The sequence below is a fragment of the Antedon bifida genome, chromosome 3 (assembly GCF_963402885.1).
Source record: "Antedon bifida chromosome 3, ecAntBifi1.1, whole genome shotgun sequence".
In the NCBI taxonomy this organism is placed as follows: domain Eukaryota; kingdom Metazoa; phylum Echinodermata; class Crinoidea; order Comatulida; family Antedonidae; genus Antedon; species Antedon bifida.
This window is the reverse complement of record NC_136228.1, coordinates 28,547,417-28,573,526: the sequence shown is the minus strand read 5'-3', so window position 1 is coordinate 28,573,526 and position 26,110 is coordinate 28,547,417. Positions and strand designations below refer to the sequence as shown.

General features: G+C 32.2%; 2 protein-coding genes across 4 annotated transcripts in view; one reads left to right on the top strand and one right to left on the bottom strand.

The window, feature by feature from the left end:
* Positions 1-26,110, bottom strand: part of LOC144836907 (cyclin-dependent kinase 9-like) — a 400,420-nt gene that overhangs the window by 162,800 nt on the left and 211,510 nt on the right. The gene's annotated exons all lie outside the window — the stretch shown is intronic.
* On the top strand, positions 562-25,027 carry LOC144836875 (uncharacterized). 2 transcript variants are annotated; one of them, XM_078691785.1, is made up of 15 exons: positions 562-620; positions 1,447-1,509; positions 5,434-5,557; positions 7,386-7,487; positions 10,557-10,694; positions 14,325-14,420; positions 15,127-15,360; positions 16,721-16,869; positions 17,497-17,595; positions 18,026-18,092; positions 18,369-18,453; positions 18,902-19,026; positions 19,526-19,576; positions 20,073-20,266; positions 20,664-25,027. In XM_078691785.1, exons 2-15 carry the CDS (start codon positions 1,502-1,504, stop codon positions 20,911-20,913), a joined length of 1,722 nt encoding a protein of 573 aa, XP_078547911.1. In that variant the 5' UTR covers positions 562-620; positions 1,447-1,501; the 3' UTR covers positions 20,914-25,027. The 2 variants fall into 2 exon arrangements, with proteins under 2 accessions (XP_078547911.1, XP_078547912.1); XM_078691786.1 differs by lacking the exons at positions 562-620; positions 1,447-1,509 and adding an exon at positions 3,336-3,357.

Here is a 26,110-nt window from a genome sequence, read left to right as displayed (position 1 = left end):
TACAATTGACGTAGGGTGCCTGTTTGATTGAGATTTAATTTGATTTTTCTGACGTTCTAGACGGCAATTTGGCTGGTAAAAAGGCATGTAAATTGAATTTTTTTTTTTCAATTTTTTACAGAATACAACCTTTTTTTTCAAATTAGAAAAAAGCCATGTGGCCTCAAAATTTGATGAGCGAGTGCATTTAAAACATTTTTTTTTTCATTAGCCATACTACAATATATTACGGTATTGATAACATGCCTATCATGATTTGGTTCATTGTATTTAATTGAGTGGATATTGATACAATCAAGTAATATTGATATGTTATTTCTGAATTTTATAAACCAAAAACATTACAAACTTGGTATGAAACTATAATGATTTATCTATCTATCAATCCCACTATATCAACGCAAACAAGCAACGCTTTCAGCCTCTAAACCCAAGTAAGCACCCCAAGTAATGATGCCGCCCCCACATTTGAAATCGTGACCAAAAAAATAATGACACAATCGATCGAAAATTGCATTGAACTTTTCACGGACGATCGAAGACGACGACAGGCAGCTGGAGAAGAGATAATTAGAGAATTTATTTGTCTTTAAAATTGCTATCGCCAGGCTGTTTTAATTGTAAGTTATGTTATTTTATGAATGTATTCATGTAATACTTTTAATGCACACATATATAAAATGTTTTCCTTGTTGAAGAGGCACGGACGCCATTGATAAACAAAAAGGTCACACTGTGAGAGTGTGAGCGACCAGGAAGCCTACTAACTAACTAGGCCCAGCCTGGCGAGTCTAACTGTCTAGGCTAGCAGGAGGCTTGGCCTAGGTATGATTTAGAACATTACGGAACACTATTTTGTTAGGCCTACACATACACACACCAGACCTAGTTGGCATTTGATACATCTATCTAGTATCTATGCCTACCTAGGCCTCTAGTCTTGGCTAGCATCCTATATACTAGAGACCAGTATTGCGGCATCCCGGTATCGCCTGGTGCCAGGTGTGGTAGGGTTTTATGATATAAAATGATGTCAAGTACATGTTATTAAGTTGATTTAGTCAGTTAGTAAATTTAACTTATATATATTTTTCTTTCCAGAAACAAGTTAAAATCAGTTAAAATATTGTTAAACTTTTCATTGTCACAACGTGTGCACAACAAAAACATCACTTATCACAGAGGGTGGTCTTCAGTTTCAGTTTTTTATATTAAAAAATGAATAAAACGTACAATTAAATTAATTAAATATTGAACACATAACATTTTATATCATAAAACCCTACCGGCCGATACTGGGCGAAGATTAGCATGACCCGAGACCAGCCTTTAGTAGGAGGCTACTAATTGAAAATGAATGCGTATGTGTGAGGTACAGTAGGCCTATGTTTAATTGACGGAACTCTAAACACAGCAAAATATTAATGTGATATTTCTTTTTCTCAGATTTTTCACTAGATACCTTTCAAATGTAGGCTGTTGAAACACAATATTCCAAGTAATGATAACGTAAGTAGAAAAGAAAAAAATCTAGACATCTTTGTTTGGCAAAGATGGAGGGCAGTCATGAATATAACTCCATGTTCAAGGTGGGATGTGACACAAGTTTTTTCACCCAATCTAATTAATTTCACTATCACACAACCAAGACCCTTGCTGTACTTTTCAAGCTACATCCTTTGGGCAGTGTCGCAGTACCTACAATACAAATGTCTTCTGGTAAACCTTTGTTAAAAATGTGGCGCTACTGCATTTTCGCACCTACCTACGACTAGATAATCTTTAGGGTTAGGTTCAGGTTTCAACCATTGATTAGCCCTGCCATTAATCATAAAGATAATATCAGAAGGTGCGAAATTGCAGTATAAACGTTTTCTAACGAAATTAAATGTATTATTTCAGTAGATTTCTTATTTTTATTTCATAAAATCGGCAAAAGGCATTTGAGTCATCAACATCAAGGCGATTATTTTTCTTTTTCACTTTTACATTCACTATTTTACAATTAAATAATAATAAAAGTTGAAATCAGGTTTGAGTAGTGTGAAAATAATGTTGGGGCCTGTGTAAATTTAGTCGGGATAGTGTAAACCAAAGTTGTAACATGCGCGTAACACCCCAAGTATAAATGTGTTTTTATAAATAAATATATAAATTCTGTATTTACGGGCGATGTGAAAAAGGGAGGGGATAGGTTTTTAAATTTATTTTTTCAGTTGTAGGTTATTTCTTTGTTTTGAATATTTCAAGTCTTTAAAAAATATCTGAAGAGATATAAAGGAATACCGATTATATGTTCTGGACTTAATTATTCTTTTATTATAATAATTTTAAAATAGTTTTTTTATGCTGTATGGTAAATTCACTTTTTTTTTAAAACTATGTAACTATAGCTCCACATTTTAAAGTTTTGAGTAAGTACTATAGTAGTGAATTAATAACAATAATACTGTAGATTACTAGTATTATTATGCTATATACTTGTGACTATGATAGTAGTAATAAAATATTATGGTGTACTGTTGTTCATTAAAAAAGATGTACTTTGAACCATATTAATAGATTACACATCTATCTTATCAGGCAGATGATGATAATTATCCCTTATAATAACACCGCGTGATCATCCCACACCATGCTTACAAGTTAATGAACGTGCAGCATTACTCACACCAAACTATACCCTGCTCAGTACTGATTTGATACAGTGTGCCAATACTGCCATGCTACTTTACCGAGATACCCAAGAAATTATCCTATCCCTCATAAACTGTATTATCTTATTACTTAGTGCTCATTTAATGAAAATATGGAACATTTCTGGCATTGAACTTGCACCATTCTAGTACAGTGTGCCACTTTCCATAGTTGTAGGCCTAGTAGTATCACTTTCCTACAGTAATAATAGTAGTGTGCCACTCTCCATAGTAGTATTCAACTTTCCATAGTAGTGTGCCACTTTCCTTAGTAGTAATGTGCCACTTTCCAGTATTGTGTGCCACTTTCCATAGTAGTATTACTTTCCTAATAATAGTAGTGTGCCACTTTCCATTAGTAGTATTACTTTCCTAATATGAGACTTACTATTTTATTTATGCTACATTTGTTTTTTAATGTCCTTCTACTATTAAGTAGAAGAAGTACAACTTTATTCAATATTTATTACTGCTGGCTATACAGTTTTTACTACAGTACACTGACCTTACTGATACTATTAAATAATACATGTACAGATAAAGAAGGAAAAAACACATGTTTTAACTTACTATACATGAACCTATTTTTAACTCATTTTACTGGTACATTGTTTTTTTTTACATTCACTTTAGTCCATGGAAACCAATCATCTTGTAATGAGTAAGATTTTATTCATTTATTTAAAGCTTGCATTTTTGTTTCTCTTTTGTAGGGGAATCCCACTTTCATTTCCACTTTCCATTTAATAATAGGTAAAATCAGTAATACAAATTTGTTTCTATTTAAAAAAAATCAGAACTTAAACATATGGATATCTAACCCTACTCTTTTGTAGGGGAATCCCACTTTCATTTCCACTTTCCATTTAATAATAGGTAAAATCAGTAATACAAATTTGTTTCTATTTAAAAAAAATCAGAACTTAAACAAGAACTTACACTTTAAGAGATCAAATTCAATAATTTTTCTTTCACATTAGCCCATTTCTTTTGAGTTTTATTTTTTATTCTATTAAATTGTTCAAAATCGTCCAAACCAAACTGTTTATTCTTGTATACTTTTCTGAAGAATTAATACATTTTCTTCATTTAATAATTAATGATTTATATACATTTTTTCATGATGACTTTTGCATGCTTTAGTTCCTCCAACCTTTACAATCCATTCTACTGGAGACTTTTTGCCGATGCAATTTTTTTTTCACATTTTAACTTTTAAGCTTGCTTAGCAAATGAGTCTTTTTTTGTCTTTCGTTTCATCCAAACAGTACACTTTTTAACCAAATGCAAACTGATCATTTCCTTTACACACAAACCATTTTGTGGAAAACAATACATATGGTTTTTGCAATGCAGGAATAACCTCTATTTTTACAGATAAGACTATCAGCATGGTCATTGGTGTGTCTAATGCCATGTTTTGCATCCACAATATCAACCATACTCCTTCATTCTGTTGTCTTATCGGCACAGAAAACTACTGTATGCCCCATGCTGATAGAAAACGTTAGACGCATCATCAACCATGCGAATATCAAATAATTGCATGGACTGTTGAACATTCATGCCATTTGCAGGGTTGACTGTGCCGATAGTCACAAATCCTATGTTGTTATTTACCGTGTATTTTATATTCACAATTGATTGTAATGTAATACAACATTTTTTTAACTTAAACTTTATTTTACATTACATACCACAACAGGACCAAAAATGTTGTGGATGATCTAAAGTTGACATAAAATTGTAACTCACTCAGCAGATTATACTGTTGTTCTTGTATAGAATTTTATTTTTAATGATCAATGCTTCTGCAGATTTGCGCTTCTGTACTGTTTCAAATGTTGTTGCAAATTACTGTACGACTTTTAAACAGAATTTGTCATTATCGTGATTTCATTTCATGTCGCAGTGTAATTATTTCCAACATCTGAAAATTAAAATCTCAAATTGTTCATTGTTGAGGTTTTTATGAAACAGATGGTTTTTTTAAATGAGTAATTAAAAATGGAAAAAAAATATGGAATTATTAAAAGAAGATGACTTTAATTCAGTCACAGTTTTAGTTGAATTGTTAGCTATGACTATAGGCTGTGTTCAAACTATGTACTGTACAGCAAGTAAGATAGGAAATCGAACATTAAAGTGTGTGTTTAATAATTGAGGTTGTTAACAAGTCAACGTGATCAGACAAAACAATTATTGGCAATTATTTTCTTATTATTAATTCATTGGTAATCTCACCCTAGATCTCAAATCTAGATCCAACCCATAACCACTATCTAATGTTAAAATCCCCTGCCTAGTTAAGACACAAAAATTGGAAGTGGGCATGTTCGGTAGTTAGTCAACGGCAGCCTCCAAGATATTATTAGATATTTAATTAAAGTGTTTTTTGAGGGTCATAAAAACTAAACTTAAAATTAAAAGAAGTTTACCAGATACTGTGTGAATTGAAGTATGAAACAGAATTGAAGTCATAGATAAATGTATACTAACTATACATCTGTACATTGCTTGGTGTAAATATTGTGTTTAATACCAATTGTGTTTAAGCATTTAACAACGTTGTTTGCACTGTATTCAAATGAGCTGTTTTATACTCAATCATTTTACGATATCAGTAAATCTGTAATTTACAGTACAATTACACTTGACAAATTTCCTTAATGAAATCTGTTATAATAAAACAAATGTAGTGAAAACTAATGAAACATTTATTTTCATTTGTTCATAGGGTCTCAAGAATGTGGGAGACAATGGATGCCTTAATGGCAGTATTCACTACAGATAATACATCAGGTTGTCCAACAAATTGCTCTGGTCATGGAGATTGCTTAGACGGCGCATGTATTTGCATGGTAAGTGACCTAGTACCATTATGCACAGTGTAATGTAATTTATATTGTAGATCTTTTTTAACAGAAACGATTGCCCAGCGAAAGTACAGTAAATAACTTGTGTAAATACAGTAGTATGGTAAAGGTACACTGTTTCGTATGCGTACCGTATTACAATTGAGAAGTGGGTGAGAAAGTTGTCATCGATGAAAGTAATAAGTCTTCGTTTTTCCAATATGCACATTTTATTTTTACCGTTCCACATTATTATTATTTATATTTCATCCATATTTCATCTTTCTGTTAAATTTGTATCCAAATCTTGGCTCTCAAAAAATAAATAGATATTTATATATTAACACAATGCACGATGACTAATGGAAGTTGTAATGTTATAGTAACGCATGCTCTGCCTTAAATTATTATTAAGAATATCAACATGTTCCTGTACATCATCGGTGGCTGTGTTTTAAGATGAAGAATGCTATAAAACTACTGTACTGTACCTACTGTACAGTAGTACAGTACTTTAGCAGCCTGGCCACAATGCTTCAATCAATATCTTGATTTTCTAGGCCTAGGATAATCGGCAGCAAATAAAATGAGAACGCTATAGGCAATAAGACAAAATACAATACACAGATATTTTCAAAATACATTTATATTTATTTAGTTTAAAATGAATAACTTTTAAGCAATTTTAATCAAAACCTGAGAAGCATTCTAAATGTGTTTTATCTGTACATTAAAAAAAATGAAACTAAGTAAACACATGCATTGAATTAGTATTACGCACATGACATTGACATTGTGTATTTGTTTATCATTTCACCATAACCACTTGGTATTGGCTCTTGGCCAGTAAATGTATTTTCCGCCTACAGTGACGCCCGCCAGGCCATTTAATTTTACATGATTTTTTTTTATATACTTTGAACTATTACATTATTTATTTTTATGTTCCTCTTCCTACTCAATTGTTTTCCTAGAAGTCCTACATTGTAACTACTGTACATTTTTATTTTATGGATTAACATTGGTTTAACATTATTGTTTTCTTCTTTTATATGTAACTATACAGTATATTGTTTTTGTAGGGTAATACTATTAGTAATTTGTTTGTTAGTAATGTAAGGTTTGTGGTTCACCAATTTAGTACTTAATAAAATGAAATGTTTAATATCTTTGACGTTATACTAACAACCGTCCTCTCTTTAATGTAATTCTGAGTATTAATCAGTCTGTACAACAATCAAAACATTTACTTTACCATTATACTTAGGAAATTGTGGTTAAAACTTATTTTACTAGATACACTGTAGAATAGAACCCCTCCGTTGGGACTACGGCACAGGAGAACCTTTTCTTTGGGAAACACCTACAGTATTAAGAGAATGGAAGAAATATACATTTTTTAGGGGTCCTGCTAAAGTATCCCCATAATATACTAATAGTGGTTAGTGTATTTATTGTGCACTCTTTGTATGTACTGATTTTATGGTAATTCACTAGTGACAAAGGTAACATGTCTAGTACTCATTGTACAATAGATGTTATATTTTCAATAATTATTGAAAAGATTGCCATTGAAGCAGAATAAGGTGATTGTGGTTTACATTATGTTCATGGTTCACTCTTTTATAATAAAATAAAAACCCACAATCAACGACAACAGCCTTGGTGAATGTTTTTTTGTCTTCTTTCTCAAACCACTCTTTGCTTTTCCTCTCCCAGACTATGAAATAGTGTATTTCTATAAAAAAATATTCATTTTGCAAAGCACATGTTATTATTTACAGTAGGTTACATTTTTTTTAAAGTAATTTGAAATATTGTTTTTATCTTTTAGGTTCAATACAAAGGAGGTGAATGTGAAAATGTTAACAGAGGTTATTTCATTTCCTTTGGTTTTATTTTCTTTTGTCTCTGCTTAATTTCCACAGTTCAACTGGTAAGTGTATATAGGTATTTATTCATAAAAAACACATAAATAGAAATAATAATAAAATAAATAAAAGAGAAGGTAGCCAACGGCTGAAAAATTCTGCAAACAACGTACAATACAAAGTAAAAATTCAAAAGAATCTAACAACAATACTGTAATATACAAATACACAGTAAATCAAATCATTAAAAAGCTGTTAAAATTCTTTAAAATGCCAAAAGACCCGGATTCAGTCATAAACCAAGGCATGCGGTAATCATTAATTCGTTCATTATTATTAATGTTATAAACCTACAAAGTTTTAGTTTTAGAAGCTTCATTCATTCTATCAATAATGTTAGGGATGGTAGAGCGTTTCCAACGATTAGTTTTACACAAGGGGGCATCCAACAAATGAATATTTCTCAAATTGAAATTAATCATTTCAATTGCATCCAACAGCGTCTGGTGCCAATTACACAATATAACATAAACAAACATAAGAATACAAAAGATGTCGATATAGCAACTACAACAATGCATAAACTGTACAAAATATAAATACATTAAAATCTCAATTAAGAGAATACAGTGAGGACCCAACAAAGTGCATGGGCGGATCCAGGGGGAAGCAGGTTTAGATAATTTCAATGCAAAATATAGGGCATAATGTTAAGTTTGGCACCCAATTTTACAATTTTTAATCCCTCGGATAGATTTTACTGTTTAGAAAGTATAGAAAATGTCAAATATAAATTTATTTTCACAATAAAAAAAGAAATCATACAGATATAAATTTATGTGAGGGCAAAATTCGGTAAATCGTGTGTTACTTCTAGAATTTTTACTTGATGGTATATAAAGTTGGTTCGTACGTTCGGTACTGATTTTAACCACCTAACATAACCCTGTTTACTAATTAAATTGAGTTAGATAATTAGTTATTTATTGACAATTAAAAATGCTTCGCTCATGTACCATCTACTGTAGTAATAAATAATATAACAAAATTGTTGTGCTGAAAGAAAAGGTTAGTTCACACAATATAAACAATTATTTTAGATTCGTAATAGTGTCTATTCCTTCTGCAGTAGTTCAGAGTAATGATACAAATAGGACAGCCCTGGTATACTCCAGTCATAGTACTGTAGTAGTACTGTAGTTCAAAGACCTGCAGTAATGCCACAACTCAATGTTACACCTTATTCTCATTAATAGTGCAATAGTTAAAAGCAATCAAACACTCTGTCTTCATCCTATACCTACTGTATTAATAGTTATAGTGATAGAGAATCCTCACCTTTCATTCTCATGCCAGTTAAAAGTACATCAACTATGTTAAAGTTCATTTAGTGTTCAAGGGCTAAAAACCAATAAATTTAGCTTTATGTTCATTGTTATAAAGAGGCATGGTATTTCTTTGTTCAAATCAAACAAAAGAATACACTGGTAGATATTAAATTTAAGATATTTAAAAAAAATATTAATAAATAATGCTTTATTGTAAGACTATACTATTTCCTGACTTTTGTGCACAATTTTTCAATTTACACGTCCACTATGTCGACCATATGATGTAATTTCTATGATGTGCATGCGCAAGTCGACTGGCACGTCAACTGCAACAACTTTTTTCAGTGGCATTTGCAAGTGGACCTATAGTGTAATAATTAGATAGAACCAAATAAAATTGTTGAATACAGTTTACTGTACCTGTACAGTATTCATAAAGTAACAGTACTCAGCTGGTACAGTATGACACTTAAACCGAGGTGGTGCATACAAAGTACAATTCAGACAGAGGTGGTAGGAGTAAAATTGTTTTCTTTTAATACAAAAAAATAAGATAAATAATAAACATATGTGGTACATAATAAAATTCATAAAAATCTGCAACAGACAATATTACATTAGTTAGCTGATAACATCTGAAATCGTTGTCTTCTATCTTCATAATGCATATAATATAAAACTTGATGTGCATTAGGTCAAGTTAAAGGAAGCAATGTAGAGAGGAACGATCATTTTATATTCAAGTCAAATCCTTTTAATGATTTTACCATGGTAAAACAGCTTTAAAAAGCCATGATGTACAGTATTAAATGCCTTATTCAAAACAGTCACTTCCTTTACTATATATTACCCATATTGTAAACCGATCTGTAATGTGCAGTAGAACCCCTCATTTGAGACATTACTTTTCAAGGGACACACTTTCCCATAAAACACAGAAGGAGCAATTATGTTTAAACACTACAGCAAACCCTATTAAAACCCTACCTTTGGGGCACTCCTATCAAGAGGACACTTAATATGTTTGAACACTACGGCCAATCCTTATTTATACTTGTGTGTACATTTTCTCTTTAAAAGATATTTTCACAATGACCGTCTTTACCTGTATTATGTATTATTCAAACTTAATGGAGAAAAAATGCAATCTAAAGCTTTTAAGTTATAAAATGTGTGTTCTGCTGTTTTTATTATTTTTAAGGGTATTTGCAAGGTATTCTGTGTACCATGTGAACTTTGACACATGAATTAGGGCAGTACACTATAAAAACTTTCTTTCAATCTGTAATAACTCTCTATATCAACAGAGTTTATAATTGTGCAAGTTCATACCTGAAAGTATGTAATTTTTCATTTATTACAAAACAGTAAAATCAATACATCTTTCATTTTGAGTGAGTAAAAATCAGACAGAAGTTTTACTGCTGAGTTGATAAAACTAGTATACTGAAATGACATGTCATGTCAAACAAACGTAGATGATTCTCTGCCAATGACAACGCATACTAGTGTCATTAGTGCATTAAATCTTATTCAAGCAAATTTAAAGTATTACACTCACTCCAGAAGCTCAATATTTATACAATATTTACAAATATCATAAATTGTAAAAGCAAAAATAAATATCATATACAGTATTTATGTTATTGTTACGCATAAATTCAAAATAACAAAAACAATCTTCTCAAACTGTGTGTAAATAAAATTAAATACACTACAGACAGACTAGCGTAATAATTTAGTTTACCAAAGGAAATGATTATTACATGTAGTGTGAAATATGTAATTTATTTTCTTTTATAGATTTTGTGCATCAAAGCGGAGTATGAAAGATCCAAAAATCGGTCACTCGCCAGTGCTTGTCGCGTTACAACGCAGAAATTGTTGTATCTTATCGTAATGATAGCGACATTAAGTCGTGGTCTATTCTTTAGCTTACAGGTAAGATTTTGTGTCATTTGAATAATTTCCGTGGCCCTTTTAGAAAAGAGTTCGTCTTCTCCAATTTGGAAAAGTCTTCACCTACCACAAGAACAATATCTTATTGTAAATAGACCAGTGAGGTTATACCTCCTTGAATAGACATACCAAAACTGTTTTAAGCAGTGGCGTAACTCTGGGAGAAATGCCCCTGGATTAGCACTCCTAAGGGGCTCTCCAACACTCATGCTCTGGGCCATTTAAGCTCTAGGGCCCCTGGGTTTAGCCAGTGAGCGCTCATAGCCATTGCACCGCTGTTCTTAAGATGCCTTCTCTTCTTTTCAATGGGTAAATAAGTGTTAAATTTATTAGTACAGTATCCATGACGGGCAAAACCTCTTGTTTTTCAAAGAAAATTTCTTATTTTGTTACATTTTCGATGGCCTGTATAAATTGAATATGGTGCAGGCCAGTAATACAGTAAAATTGATTTAACAACCCTATCGTCATGTTTAGTATTAGTTGATTGAAAATCTGTTTACAGCACTGATAGTGATAGAGTTTTTGACCAATACCAAAATCCAGACATGTGGCTTATATACAATCTTTCCTTGTCCTGGTTTATACATTTTGGTGTCATGTACTGTATCATATTTGGTAACACAGTATGATGCAACAAACTGTCTTTAATCATGTGGTTTACAGGATGACATCATCATAATTGATATGACCATACAGTTAATATTAATAAGTTATGCCATTGGAAGGAATGAATTAAATCAATCAAGCGGAACCATAACGTAGACACCACCCACTTAACAACACGCATATAAGTTGTGCCCTCCTGTTGACAGCTGAAATGAAATTATGAGCTACTTTATTTTTGGAAGACTATTATTAATATGTTGTGCACCTCATTTAAAAACATTCTGGATCTGCTCCTGATAAACGGAGTAGCCTACTCATATTGTTCTATTAAAAAAATGTAATAAATTGTGCATTGAGACTACAATGGAGAAATCTGTTTGAAATGGCGTGAGTGAGGGCGTGTGCCGCAGTGTGTTGGACGTTCGACTACTGATCGTGAGATCGAGGTGTTCAAATCCAACTCTCGCCGCATTGCTTGTATCCTTGGGCAAGATACTTTACTTACGTTTGCCTCTCTCCACCCAGGTGTATAATGGGAACCCGGTTAGATTATTAGCTGCATTATGGGAGTTTCCATACGTGTTTGATCCAAAAAATGACTGGGGTAATAATGTTCAGCGCTTAGAGGTTTCATTACATTAGGCGCTATATAAATCCAGGATATTATATATTACTGTAGGCTGATGTAGCTCACTGAATTAACACAGCTTGTGTTCAAGCCACAGACTTTTCTCTGGTAATAAATAGGAATGTTTTCTTCTCAGAATACTCTGTATTGTACATTAGCAGCTGTAGGCCTATCACTATCATACTGTATCTTTTTCCACTGTCATTTAAAATGTTGTCTTAAAATTGTATGTTATCAAGTTTGATACAAAACCTAGGAAACATTGATTAGACCTGTCATCATAATATCTATTCAATTTCAAGGCATAATTTAGTGATATACAGTATACATACTTTTATGAGCTTGATGCAATACTGAGAGGTTTAGTCAGTTTCCTGACCATATTGGTAGGGTTCCAAATCATATTAAATTGTCGTTTTCAAAATCCTGGGATGAAGTAGGTTTATATGGTTTATCAGAAAATGTATGAGTGAACATTAATCCAATGTTTTCTTGTATATGAGTAAAGTAAAATGCATGGTTCCAACTCATGGGATATTTCAAAATGTGTAGTGTAAGTACTAGGAAAAGACTACAGAAATGGAGCTTATTCGAACAAGGTATTTCAAGAGAATTAAGTACTTATACACTTTAACATTAGAAGAGAATGGCATTAAAATCTGGTACTTTACTACAAGAGAATAAGACAGAAGGGGAGCCTATTTAAAAGAGGCCATTTTAAAAGGAATAATAAACAGGGGATTTTGGAATTATGTACTGTTTGAATGAAAAAGTAGCTCAGAGCTTATATTTAAGACATACAACTACATACATACATAATTTTTAAGGGAAGCTTTAACCAGTGGCAAGTTTTAGAGAATTTAGAGAAAAATCTGCTCTTCAAAATATTCATTTGTGAATACTGTATTTCAATGGACTTTGTTCCAATAGAGTATAGTGTTTAACTCTTCAAAAGCCATTATTTGATCTGCTCAAAATTTGAATTACAATTGTGTATGTGATAATGTATTTTATGCATGAATGTACTAGTATAGAAATGGTGGTGCATAAAAGTATGTATTATTAATATGTGTTAAGCCATTACATACAGTACTGTAAAGTATGCATAATGTGGTGTGATAATATTATTATGTATGTAAGCCATTCTGTTCTACAGTACTACCCTGCCATACATTAATGAAGTAGGCTTCACAGAAATCTATAACGTATGGCTTCTGAATCTTACTGTATTAAATTATATTTCTTTTTAGTGAACACATAATTGTTAATTATCAATAATTATTGGCCCGTATTCACAAGGGATTGTCTTTAGTCATGGGTTGTGTTTTTGCTGCAAAATAATCAGTTTTTATTTTAGTTTAAGTATATTCATTTAAACAGAATTTCTGCTGCATTTTTTGTTCCCAAATAACTAATATCTGTATCAGGTACTGTAATGATCCAAAGAAGCATATCAAATCTTTTACATCCCTACAGTACAGTAAAGTAGGTTATTTATTAAACGTATTGTACTTAAAAATTACACAATTTCGCCTAATTGTACCATTTACACTCTCTTAAAAAAAACATTTAATTCAACCATTTATTTGAAACTTTTGTGTCTCTGCTGCTAAATATATAGATAATTTATTCACTCACTATTTAAATTTAAATATTTGATCTCAACCAAAACAGGCCCCTGGATTATAGTTAGTCCTATTTTTATTTTAATACATGCAATTGAGTTTTCATGTACAGTATACCATTGGCCAAAAGAGAAGGCCTAATTAATTGATTTTCATCAGCCTTGATCATTTTAATCTATTATTACAGTATTATATAATGAATTAATTCATTTCTATAGCAACATATACTAGCAGCTGTACTACAATAAAAATACATCCTGTTGCTCTAGCTTTACAGTGTAGGCTTTATGACTGACACACTTTTAAGATATTATAAATTCGATATTTTGTCAGTGCAGGCGGAGCAGTCAACATAAAGGCATTTTTATTTTTTCATCAATGAATTCTCTCTGTATTTATTTGTGGTTGTGTGATCATAATGAATATTCTTTGTTACTTGTTCAAACATTACATTTTTTCAGCAGTTTTTTTGCAAAATGATAGTAAATTTTCAGAATATACTTCCTCTTCAGCACAAACTTTTATTATTATTTTTTATCATTGATCTTTTCTTCTTTTTTTTCAACACATCTAATCACAGGATGAAATAAACTTTACTATAAACATGCTTATATACTAGGCCTCGACTGTTTTCAAACTTTTTAGAAAGTGGAGTGACCTTTGGATTGGAAGGCAAGCGTACTACAGCTCCAAAAAATGCTTGATTTTATGTTCTTTTGCTTAAATACTAATTTTGTAATTTCTTTGTAGAACCATGTATCTATGCAATGGGCCAACAGCATCATGAACATATATTATCCTTTGCTCCTATCTGGATGTTCATTGGTTGTATGTTTCTGGGCAGAGGTAAGTTTCTCTTGTAAACCAATCAAAATGGTGCTTAGAATGAGAAAATTTTTTTCCTTCTCCTATGTATTATTGTACTGTATATTGAGAACACTAGGCCTAAATGAAAACATTCGCAAGTAATTCTTTGGTGGGACTGAACCCCACCACCTCCAGATCACAAAGCCTGACCACCAAACTTGCACTGATGGCTAGGGTTATTTTTTAAGTTAATGGAAGCAGTAGTACTGAACCAAAATGGTATGAAACAATCTTGGAATTGTGAGACGAGAAAGTGTGCCCTTTCCACTGAATAGCAATGTTCAAAAGAAGTGTTATTTATGTCAAATTAAGATGTTATTTATTTTAGTTGATCACTAAAAAAAAATGGTTAATGATTTTTAAAGAAAAACAAATTTGAGTTTTTCCATACTTTTTTTTGATTATGATTAAAATGTCTCATTCTTTTGTAAATCTGTTAAGTGTTTTATATAAAGATGTTCATTTTAATAATAATAATATCCTTTCAAAAAGATAAAGATATAATCCTCAACAAATCCATTAAGTGGTTAATCACATTATGTTTTCTGTTGAAAGCAAAAACAATATTTTTTTTAACTTGTTAATGTTAAAGACAAATTATTACAATATTTCATTTTTAAAATGTTATTTAACTTTTACTGATTAATATTTTGTATGACTTAATATATAATTTTTTTTTCTGTAGGCTTTTCACATACAAGATAAAAAGTTCAACAAACCCAGCTTCCTAAGCCGGTCATTTGTAGCCTTTATCATTTTCAATATTGTACTGGCAATATTACTGATAGCTCAGTTACTGACCACACACTTGACGGAGGACCCGCAGTTCTTGAGTGGCGTGTTCAGTGCTTGTTTTGCTTTCTTAATGGTCATTGTAATGAGTTTCTTCCTGTTCTATGGCGTGGAAGTATATTTTAAGGCAAGTTTTTTTTCTTTCCTTGTTTTAAAGATTTTACTTTACCCGTTAAGTCTAAACTTGGGAAAATAGCAGGTACAGCACAGAGCTTGTGAGATGAAACCAACTCAGTCAAGGATGACAACCACAGATCGAGACCAGACCAGATGGTCCTACTGTAGCTTTCTACTTATCATACGTTTTCATGTTAAGCCATGGCCATAAACATCAGCACAGGTTGAAGGCTTTTCTTGACCATCGTTCTGGTGGCCTTCTAGATGTCTAGTCTAGAAGTCTTCTCAGATAAATATTTAGAGGAGGAGGACTACTAGTGTATACATCTGGGTGATGGGCATTTTCAGCAACCCAGTTCATCCTTAGGTAGAGGTTACCCTTATATACTGGTGCACTGTTGTGTTGCGGACAGATGAATGAGTGCTGTTTGCTGGCAGCTGTATGAGACAAAGGAACACAAATGGAGATAAAAGGTGTTGTACTGTACACACAATTTTCAGCCCAGTTAGACTGCAAGGTTTCGCATTTAGACCCTAGGCGTTTTGATTTGATCTATCGTCTACACAATGTTAAAATAGAGACGGCGACCATATTGTGGATACTGTCTTCTTATCATTAAATGTACTATCACCTAGTCTGCTCTCTAGACTATTATTTTATCTCTATGTCTGGATATTCTGTAATCAACATTAACAAATAACAGCATTTATCATGGTTTGTCAAGCACTATTAAAGGCTGCCTAAACCCTACAGAAATGTACATAATGTTATTTTAATTAAACAAAGTCATCAAGGTCATTGCTAGTCCATCAACCAATTAGCATAGTAAATGACCTTAAACCCTATGAATAAATATGAGTATAATCACAATCATGAATTATTGAAGGTTTTACAGTCTATGCTTACCATGATGGCAGTATTAATAGATTTATTTAATAGAAAATGTGTCACAAAAATGCGTCTTTATATTTCTGCTTTTTTTATTTTAACCTTAATTTTAATTTGTATTACAATACTTTGTTGTACAATGTTATATGGCCTCATGGGAGAACATATGCAAAAATAAAGATTTTAAAATTATAGTTTTTTGTTATCTGTGACATGAATATTTGTACTCAACTCAATTACAGTAGAACCGCTCCTTTTCGACATCCCTATTTAGAGGACAACCCCTACTAAAGGGACACTTTGTTGGGTCCTAAAGGATAGGAGTACTACTGTATATCATTTAGGTGGTGGATGGAATGTTTAATGGTATCTTTCATGTAAAGTCTCTTCACCCTTGGATGTTGCACAAGTCTAGGATAGAGCTGATATTTCAAATTGTCCTCCTCCACAAATACCAATTATGCTTTCTTTTAATCCATAGGTTAAAGGTGCCTTTAACAATGCAAGTCAGTCTCTTGACCCTCGGACATTGCACATGTCTAGGATAGGTCTGGTGTTTCAGGGAGCCCTGCAGTTGTTGACTGCCCTATTTCTTATGTTGAGCGTGATTGATACACAGATAATGGAAGGGTATGTATAGTATTGAATATTTAGCATTTACCCTTTTAGGATTTGTTTGTAAAAAGGTCTTAACAGACAATCCCTATTGACTTCGATTGATGAAAAGCGATTTGATATTGTGATACAAACTTATAATACTTTATTTGAAATGAAACCTTTAGTGGCACTCATGTCAAAAATAATGGACAAAACAAAACTTAAAAATAACTTTTTTGTACAGATTACACTTATATAAGAACACAAAAACACAAAAAATACTTAATAGCATCAATCATAAAAGATGATAATTTTTTTCCTTAACATTTTACATTATGATGTACAAAATTTCATTGTCATAAGTATCATTTTTATTACCAATAATGAAATGTGCTTTTTCTGTTGTGTATAAAGACACAAAACCAAACATGACTGACTTTTAGTGTTTGGAGCTAATAATAATTTTTAAATTGTGAGAATTCTACATTTCTAAAGTTTATTGAGTTATCAGTATCTTCAATATTGGCTAAAATCGATGCTCTTTGCATTTTGCTGCACTCAGCTCTAGCCAAAAACAACCATGCGTTTAATCTGGATTTAGAATATTCACTGATTATCTTGCTATTGTAAATGATAATAATTTTTATAATTTATTTCCAGGCTGCCAATGTTTAAGAGGAATTTCTATGATGTGTTATTCAGAGTGGTTGAGCTTGGTGTTGCTATGTGGTTTCCATGTGTACTCTGGAACTGTAAAAGGTAACAAGATATAAACACTTGCTGTTTACATACAGTTCAATATTCAACAAGTGTTTAAAAAAAAAAATATAATGCAATGATATATAAAATCAGGCGCTGAATTATACGGGAGATAACCAGGCTTTAACTAAATAATAACTTTAAATAAAATGACTATTTTTATTTTTCTGCAACCTGACGGATCGTTTTTATAATTTATGAAATATTTAGGCCCCCTAATCTATAATGCTCGATCCGCCCCTGAAAATCATAGACTCTCTTCTCCCAGACATGCTTTGGAGTTTGAGAATGCCCAGTCCGAGTTTACAAATTCCCATTTTTTCAGCCTTAGTAAACTATAAGCTTCCACGTGATACAGTTTCTTTGGCTGTTGCATTTAATAGATGCAAACAAAAGTTATATTGCATAAAATATTTTTGTCTCATTTCAGCCCAGAAAAATTATGGATACTAAATCCAACAAGAATATTACGAAATGTTGAAGATGAAGAAAATGCGGTGAGTACATTTGAAAAAAAGTATAACATAATTTGATTAATTTATTTTATAACATAATCTATCTAATCTCTATGCATGATTGGTCGAAATGGCACCATGTGAATAGATCTGTGAAGATCAAAAAAACATTATAGAATACCATAAAGGGAAATATAACGTTAAAAGTGACTGGTCTTTGACACCACCAGAATACACCCCTATAGTGCTTCTTTTTTTCCATTTTTATATCTGTTTTTTAAATTAAATGTATTTTCTGTTTTTTCTTTTTTTTTTAAGAACAAAGATTCTGAGAAAACATCATTATTGCGGTGTCGAAATAAGAAGACATATGAATCAACTGATGAGAGAGTTATTCCTTCAGGTAAGATTTTGGAAATTGTAAAAGAAAAACATTTTTTAGGATTAAGGAATATAGTTATAAGAATAATTAAATCGCAAAAGCTGTGTCTTTCAGCCTAACTGGGCTGAATTGCGCACCGATGTGTCATAAACCTGCCATCAATTGGCGTTCAATGGGGTCAGAGATGGACCAGTACAACGGGGTAACCCCTTACTCTTCAGAAGTGAACACAATATGGAAGGCATTCACCACCAAAATACAATTACAAACATACAATGTATTCGGCAAAATATACAACGTACTTGCAGACACATACAGAATTATTGTATTCACTGAAACCGAGCCTCCCAGTTTTAAAGACTTGTTCTGTCAGAACCATGGTTGAAGAGAGCCTTGAACTTGCGCCGATTATTTTTCTATGGTTTGCGGAGCCCCTGCCTTAACCGCTCATTTTCTTGTTTTTTTTTAGGTTTCGATTGCTGGATTTGCTATGACCCAGACAGTACTACCAGTGGTCCCTTAATACAACCGTGCAATTGTAAAGGCGATGTTAGATACGTACATCATGAATGCTTAAGAAGATGGTTAGTTGAGGTAAGCAGTAAGCTCTAATGAGCAGTTTTAATTTGCCTAATTAGGGAAGTATTATACGTTTTTTAATGTCATTTATAACTCCAAATAAATATATTTGTAGTAAATTTTGATACAAAGTTTGCGGTACACCATAAATATTTAGTTCTGAAAAGAACTGCTGAGTTTCTTGGCGTTATATACTTTGGTCGTCCTCAGGTGTGAGAATGCAGGAATATAAGTATATAATATATATTTCACACCATAAAGCCTTTTTGGTGTAAATTTCGATGTTCGTTTCGCTAGCTTCTGGTTGCAAACTTGCATCCCAATCAATTTATAGATATATCTGACCTCATGTATACTCCGTAAAGACATTGAAAGCTATGCTACACTGTGTCCCTATCAAAACACTACAGTATTTAAATTTGTTTTGGATATAGTTAAAACAAGAGATTGAAAATTAATATAGGAATAAATCTGCCTTATTTCATGACAACGCTTAACTTATTTATTTTATTAGACTATGGATGATGATGAAGATTCCAAGAAATGCAAAGTCTGTAAAGCACAGGTAATTATTTGTTTGATTGTTATTTTTATTGGAAAGTAGAAATATCACCTCTCCTGAAACCAGAATCCCTGAATGTCTTCAACTCTCCTAAAGTGAAATCAACATTTTCATAAGCTTCCAAATTCTATCCTGCATTTTAAAATTAACTAGACTTCTATGGAAAAACAGACAGTTTCAGATTTTGTTTTTAAATTGTTGACTGAAAAGATAAAAAAGAAAAAAGTACTCAGGTACCATACCTAGGTGCCACTAATATTTACATATTTAAACCAATGCTCCAATATTTTGGCAAATAAAGTTTGGGATCTTGAAAATTTGTTTAAAATCAGTTTGTTGATGGTCATCGCCTTTTAAGCGTCATTACCCAAAATGCAATGCATTTAAACGGTCAATAACATTATTTTGGTCCAGACAATGACCGACGACACATCAAACGACCTGACCTAGGTTGGTCGTCGCACAAAGTCTCTGTACTAAAAATGTTTTTCTTCTACAGTACATATTGCAAGATGGTAAAGTTCACCTCCTGAAGGGATTCCAGAGGAAGCATGCCATTCTGTCTGCCGTTACAATGCTAATAATGTTGTTAGGACCAATCTTGGTCATCCTCATCTTTCAACGGCACCCGTCATCACCCCTGAATGTTGTTAGCATTGGGGTATGCATTCTTGTGGAAATGACATGTCTAAGGTAAAATTTCATCATCATAACATTGGTATTATCATAGGCAAATTCCTAAATACTGTGTCATTGTTTTTACCCTATGCTTAATTTTAAAATATGATGATACAGTTGTAACATGTGACAAACATGTGATGCTGTATTACAGAACTTTAATAAGATACAGAACAAGTTAAGATAGAGTATCGGATGAAATTCATTGTAAACACTGTAGATGCTGAAATTTACTATACTGAATGGTCTTTAGTCTTATATAGGATGCGACCTGTTTTTTGTTTTAGTTGATTTTGTTTGGTTGCGAAATTTATTTTAATTAAATTCTGATTCAAAAGAATTGTTGTAATATAAGGTGTTATTATATTACAGTTCTAGGTAATAAACAAAGTTTTAATTCTATATATTTTAGGTATCTTGGATTTAGCTTTACAAATGCCTACAACAGAGCTAAGGTAGGATCCATGAGCATAATGGGTAAGCCGGTGTCGATATCGCATCACGTCTACCAAACGGAACAAAGCAAGTCAGAGATTGCAGTAGGCGAATCACCGACTAAACACGTAGACTCGTCAGAGTGTCCGGACGATAACGTTGCGGCAGAGGTGGTGCCACGAAGCCGAACAATCAGTGAGGTAACTGTACATGCTGAAAGCATCTAATCTCATTGTGTTGTAGAACAATTTAATTACTTATTTATCATCTTTACAAATAAACATTTCTCTTTATTTATGTGCATATAAAGACTCTTTTTCAAACTAGGCAAAGAGAGCATTATATTTATACATACATAGGTTACACAGTTCAAACATAGGCAGTGTATTCATATATGATTTCTTAGCGTTTTTGCTCAGTTAATAATGTTAAATGAAATTGAAGAGGTAAATCATTGTAAATAATATAGTAAATATCTTCAGAAATTGAAGAATAATTTATTTTTGTGTTAAGGACTATGTCGTTATTCTACTGCAGTTACTGCAGAAATTACATTTTGGTTGAACTGTTTTTAGAAAGTTTATTATTGGGGTTATTATGCACACTGTTGCAATAACTGCCTCATAAACTTCTCCATTAAAATATAAATAAAAATATCACACGTTAGTCCAGTAAACCAAAGGTACTAGTTACTGCAGTAGAATAGCAATAATAGAACAGCAGTGTTCCCTATGTCTATATTTGAGTCTTCAACATTATTTTTTTTAATGAAGCTTCTAGTTACACTTAGTAATCTTTTTATATATGAGAAGTCAGATGGACACCTGAGTTTGTTATAAAGTCTGATGTTAATGTGGCCATTACTTTAGTTTTATGGTCAAATCTTCCAAAATCTTGACAAGGTAAGCCTTAAGAAATGTAGTTGTTCAACTGTGTGTCCACTTTCGAGTTTATTGTATATTACCTTTATTAAAAGTGGTTGAAAGTTAAGAAGATGAGAAAAGATAATGAAAGTTGATTTTTTCAAGCAAACCCTTTGGACATTATATATATACATATTTTAGTTATTTCTTTTTTTATCTGATTTCTCAGAGCACCCAGTACCTAACTTGCAGAACAATTAAACTTAATTACTTCAAATAAGCTCTTACTTTAATGACAGTAGAACCTCTATTAAGGGGACACCTTCAGGTCCCAACAATGTGTCACCAAAATAAATACAGTATAACAACACATGTAAACATGTTAATAGCAAGGTTTTGTTTTGGGATGGTAGATGTATCTATACACAAGAAAGGATGGTGCAAGCATATAAAACCACTATACTGTATACACTGTTCTGTTCATTATGAGGACTGTATCTGGTTGTGTTAACGTTAGTCCTTCTACCATCCTGAAACAAAAGCTTACTATTATGATAGTAAACATGTTAATTAATATGTTAAACTTATTAATACCTTGAATCGTAATTGCTCTTAAAGTTGTGTAAGCAAGTAAAATGCAAGTAGTGATATGGAATATTTTAATTTTACCTTTGTCTAAATTGTGTTTATAAAAATATAAATATGACAAATGACATGTTAGATAAAGCAGGAGGGATGATTACAGGTTGACTATAATAGGCTCCGCCCACAATTGGCATTGCCATGCGTTTATTGGTCAGTCGTCCTAACACACTGTTTTACTGCCATCTTTTAATTTTAAACTTGATGGCACTCTGAGTGTCTAGTAGTCGCCATCCTATCGTCCTGTTTGCGTAAACTCACTATTAGATTTTTCCAACCCGAGTGCAATTTAAAAAATCACAGATGTGAATAATCTTACTATAAAATTTCTCACCACCTTCCTTAGCAGATGTGGGGCTAAGAGGCTCTGAAGCTCTTAGCCGATTTCTGTGTCTCAAAGCTTGTTTTCCACTAGGCGAATGTATTGGAATGAAAGTGTGCAGCGGTAAAAGTGATATGGAAACTGATATGATAAAAATTTGCTTCATGATTTTTTTTTTTCACTTCTTCAGGGAGATTAGTCAACTCTCCTAATACTGGACAGCCTTGGGCATGCCTGTTATGTCCAGTTTTCCAGAAATTCTGGTACTCAGAAAGTGTTTCTAATTGGTAAAATAATTTGGGATCTTGTGGACTTAAGAAAATTTGGAGAATTTTTCTGTCTACTAAATTGACTGTTTTTGTAAATGTTTCTACTTTTGTAAAAGCAACTATGCGTGAAATCAAATCTGATTCTAAAGCTCTGTCTACACTATAAAACCAGTTTCACAAAAAAAGTCTGATATGGTAGTGATGTCATCGTGTCCTAATGGACACATCACATATTTTTGTCACATAAAGTTTGATAGTGTAGAGAGACCTTCAGTCATTTTTATACATGATATTTATCTCAGTATCTTGATTTTACCCAGTGGTTTGCTTTTGCGGTGGAAAATTTAAAGAGTTGAATATTCGCATAATGGAAAACAAGCTTTGTTGATATTCTTATTGCATTCTCTGTATCTGTACTATGCACGTACCAATGCAAATAATTTGTTAATTAAGTATTACAGTAATGTATATAAGTATAGAAGTTTAGTGATTCAGTTTGAAGCAATGTTAAGACATATGGACATATTAATTATTAATTGGTCGTAATTATTAATTATCACTATGGTTAATAGTAGTACAATAATTAGCTTTCTATTTATTGGAAGGTAATAATATGTACTAACATTGAAAGATTACCACTTAGGCAACTACAGTGTTACTGGGCACTAGGACACAATGCAAGAACAAAAAGTGCAATGCAAGTGAATTGACCAATGACAAGCAACAGTTTGAATGATCCATCGCTTGTGATTGGTCAAATTACTTACATTGTCTTAAATGCCTAATAAAGTGCAGATAAAAAGTGGGAACCAAGCTTTAAGACATATTTTATCCAGGAAAATTTGCCAATGGTATACAGTATTACAGTCCCTGGTACGGTATTGCCATGGAGGTAGCCTACTGTATTGGTATTATAATCTATGATTGAAAAGTGAATAGTAAACAACGTCATGTATATATTTTAATTATGCTGTAGAAATTGTTATGTTAGGTTCATTTACCAGTAAACAATGCATTGTTTATTCCAATTTGCATAATTTTGTTGTAGAAAAGTCCTGCTGATTGGATAAAGTCACAGTAGCGTACTGCCGTCATATGAGCACTACGGTATATCCCCGTCCCGTAAGTTCCCATTTATTAATAATTGATAATTTAGTGGTATTTTAGCTTGTGCTGGTTAGGTTGTAAAATTTTGGCACACTTTGCTTACCACAAGTCTTGAAATCCTGATTCTGGACAAATACTTTGATTTCTCATGGCCAATTGCCAACCTACCTATCGTACTCCTACTTTTATTTATTAAAACTTTAAAATGTTCCTGACGATAACGATCAACGATAAGTATAGATAAATATGCATTTTCCTACAGAAAATAGAAGAAATCGAAAAAGTTTTTATCTAGAAGTACTGTATTATAGAATACCCATTTATTCTGCCTTTCTTTGATGAAAATCGCATGTTAGTCCAATGAAATAACGCCATAATAGTTAAGAGCAAATGACGTAATTTGATTGAATTTAAAAAATAGTATTGTTATCAATTAGCATTGTTATCCTATAGTTCTAGAATGAAAACTTTTTTCTTTTCTTTTATATAAGAAAATGTATGTTTATTTATCTTCGGTCGTATCGCCCTAGTAAAAAATTATCCTAAAAAAGAGTATAGATAACAATAATGCTGGGCCGTCGCTAGCTTTGACAGTCACAATTATAAACAGTTTTTTGTTTTATTTCACAGACTATAATGTCATTATGTGAATAATTTAGTTCAGCAGGAACACTTAAATTAATTATGAAGATATGGTTAGTGATAAGCGACTGTCGCTTCCCTTTTTCTAGAAATTCTGTAATGATTAGATTTTGGTAATGCCTGAACTTATTAAAACATCGTTATTTATTGTCGGTACTAGGCCTATTTGTTTAGGTAGAGCCTAAAATAAACCATTTACTAAAGACCCTCTCACCAGATCTCGTTTCCCATCCCTTCGACTGCATACTGTTTTTGGGCCTCAATTAATGTTTACATCCCATTTTGACGACGTCCACCAACAACAATGTTTTCAAGTGCGCGCGTTCTTATTAACATTTAATAATGCCAGTAACTGTCCTTTGATCAGATTTATGATGGAAAAATTATGGAATAAAAATCGAGGTGAAGGAAGATAAAGGTTTATAGTCACGTTTACATTTGAATAAATATAATCGATTCTTATTATTATTACCGGAACGTGTTTCTAGAAAGAAAAACAGAAATAAAGAAAGAAAACATACAAGAAAGCATTCTTTGTTATCGTTTGAGTGTTCTGTAGACGTGATAAAAAGTTACAAGTAGTTACTTTAATTAAGAGTAAACATTGAAACAATATTATACGACTAGGTCTATGTCATTTAGAATTAGATGTATTGATCCCGTTCAAATAGACGGACGTTGGGCCTGACAAATGTTGTATTTATAGGCCTACTATTGTAAGTGGTATAAATGCATCTAAAGTGAAACGAAATGTAAGATTTCATTCTCTCTATGTACGTATTTGAAAAAATAAAATAAATAAAACATAGAATTCATTAATTATTATTTTGTTTGTATCTTTTGTTTCATCGCGTAAAAGGGAAGAAGGCCGCGTGCTATGTTATTTATAATGTATTTCTTTCAAACAAGGAGGAGAGAGGATTAAACGAAATATAAAAATATAAGGCCGGTTCTAATAGTCCAGCATTCACAACCCATTAATTCAAGGGACACCATTTGAAAATCGAATGTGTTAATTGTTGTGACCTAAATACAGTAGTAGAAAGATGAACAGAATATCGTTAATGTTATCCCGTTTTCGATATATAGTCCAGGAGTATTAGACAAAAAAAGGGCCAAAGGTAGAAATAAATATGCTAAAGCTGAATTTTTCAGGATAGGTCCCCAATGTTGTCTGGAACAACATACTAAAAGTCCCCGGGTTTCCCCGTTGTGCTTCAACCCGATTGGGCCATTTTTCAAAATGGCGGCCATCTTAACATTATTTACCATATTTTGACAACCAGTAGGTGTAAGTAAACAATTTTGGTGTCAAAATACTCAGAAGACCCATATTTATATTCACTATAATGAAAAAGTTTTTAAAAAAATGACCGGAAATTCATGTTTTGAACTTTGACCCTAAATTTGGATTATCTCAATATCTCATCAACGACTGGCCGTAGAGACTTCAAAGTTGTCCCAAATTATTCAGATTGCCCAACTTTCTATTTACTTTAATGAGATACATTAATAATTATCAGTAATCATGCATGCTAAATTTTACAAGTAGGCCTACTATTATTCAATAAATTGAACC

Bases quoted from the DNA above. Each gene is read 5' to 3' on its own strand.
- LOC144836875 (XM_078691785.1), top strand. The intron at 5,558-7,385 runs GTAAGTGACCTA...TTTATCTTTTAG, and splicing joins ACGGCGCATGTATTTGCATG to GTTCAATACAAAGGAGGTGA. The intron at 18,454-18,901 runs GTAAGATTTTGG...GTTTTTTTTTAG, and splicing joins TGAGAGAGTTATTCCTTCAG to GTTTCGATTGCTGGATTTGC.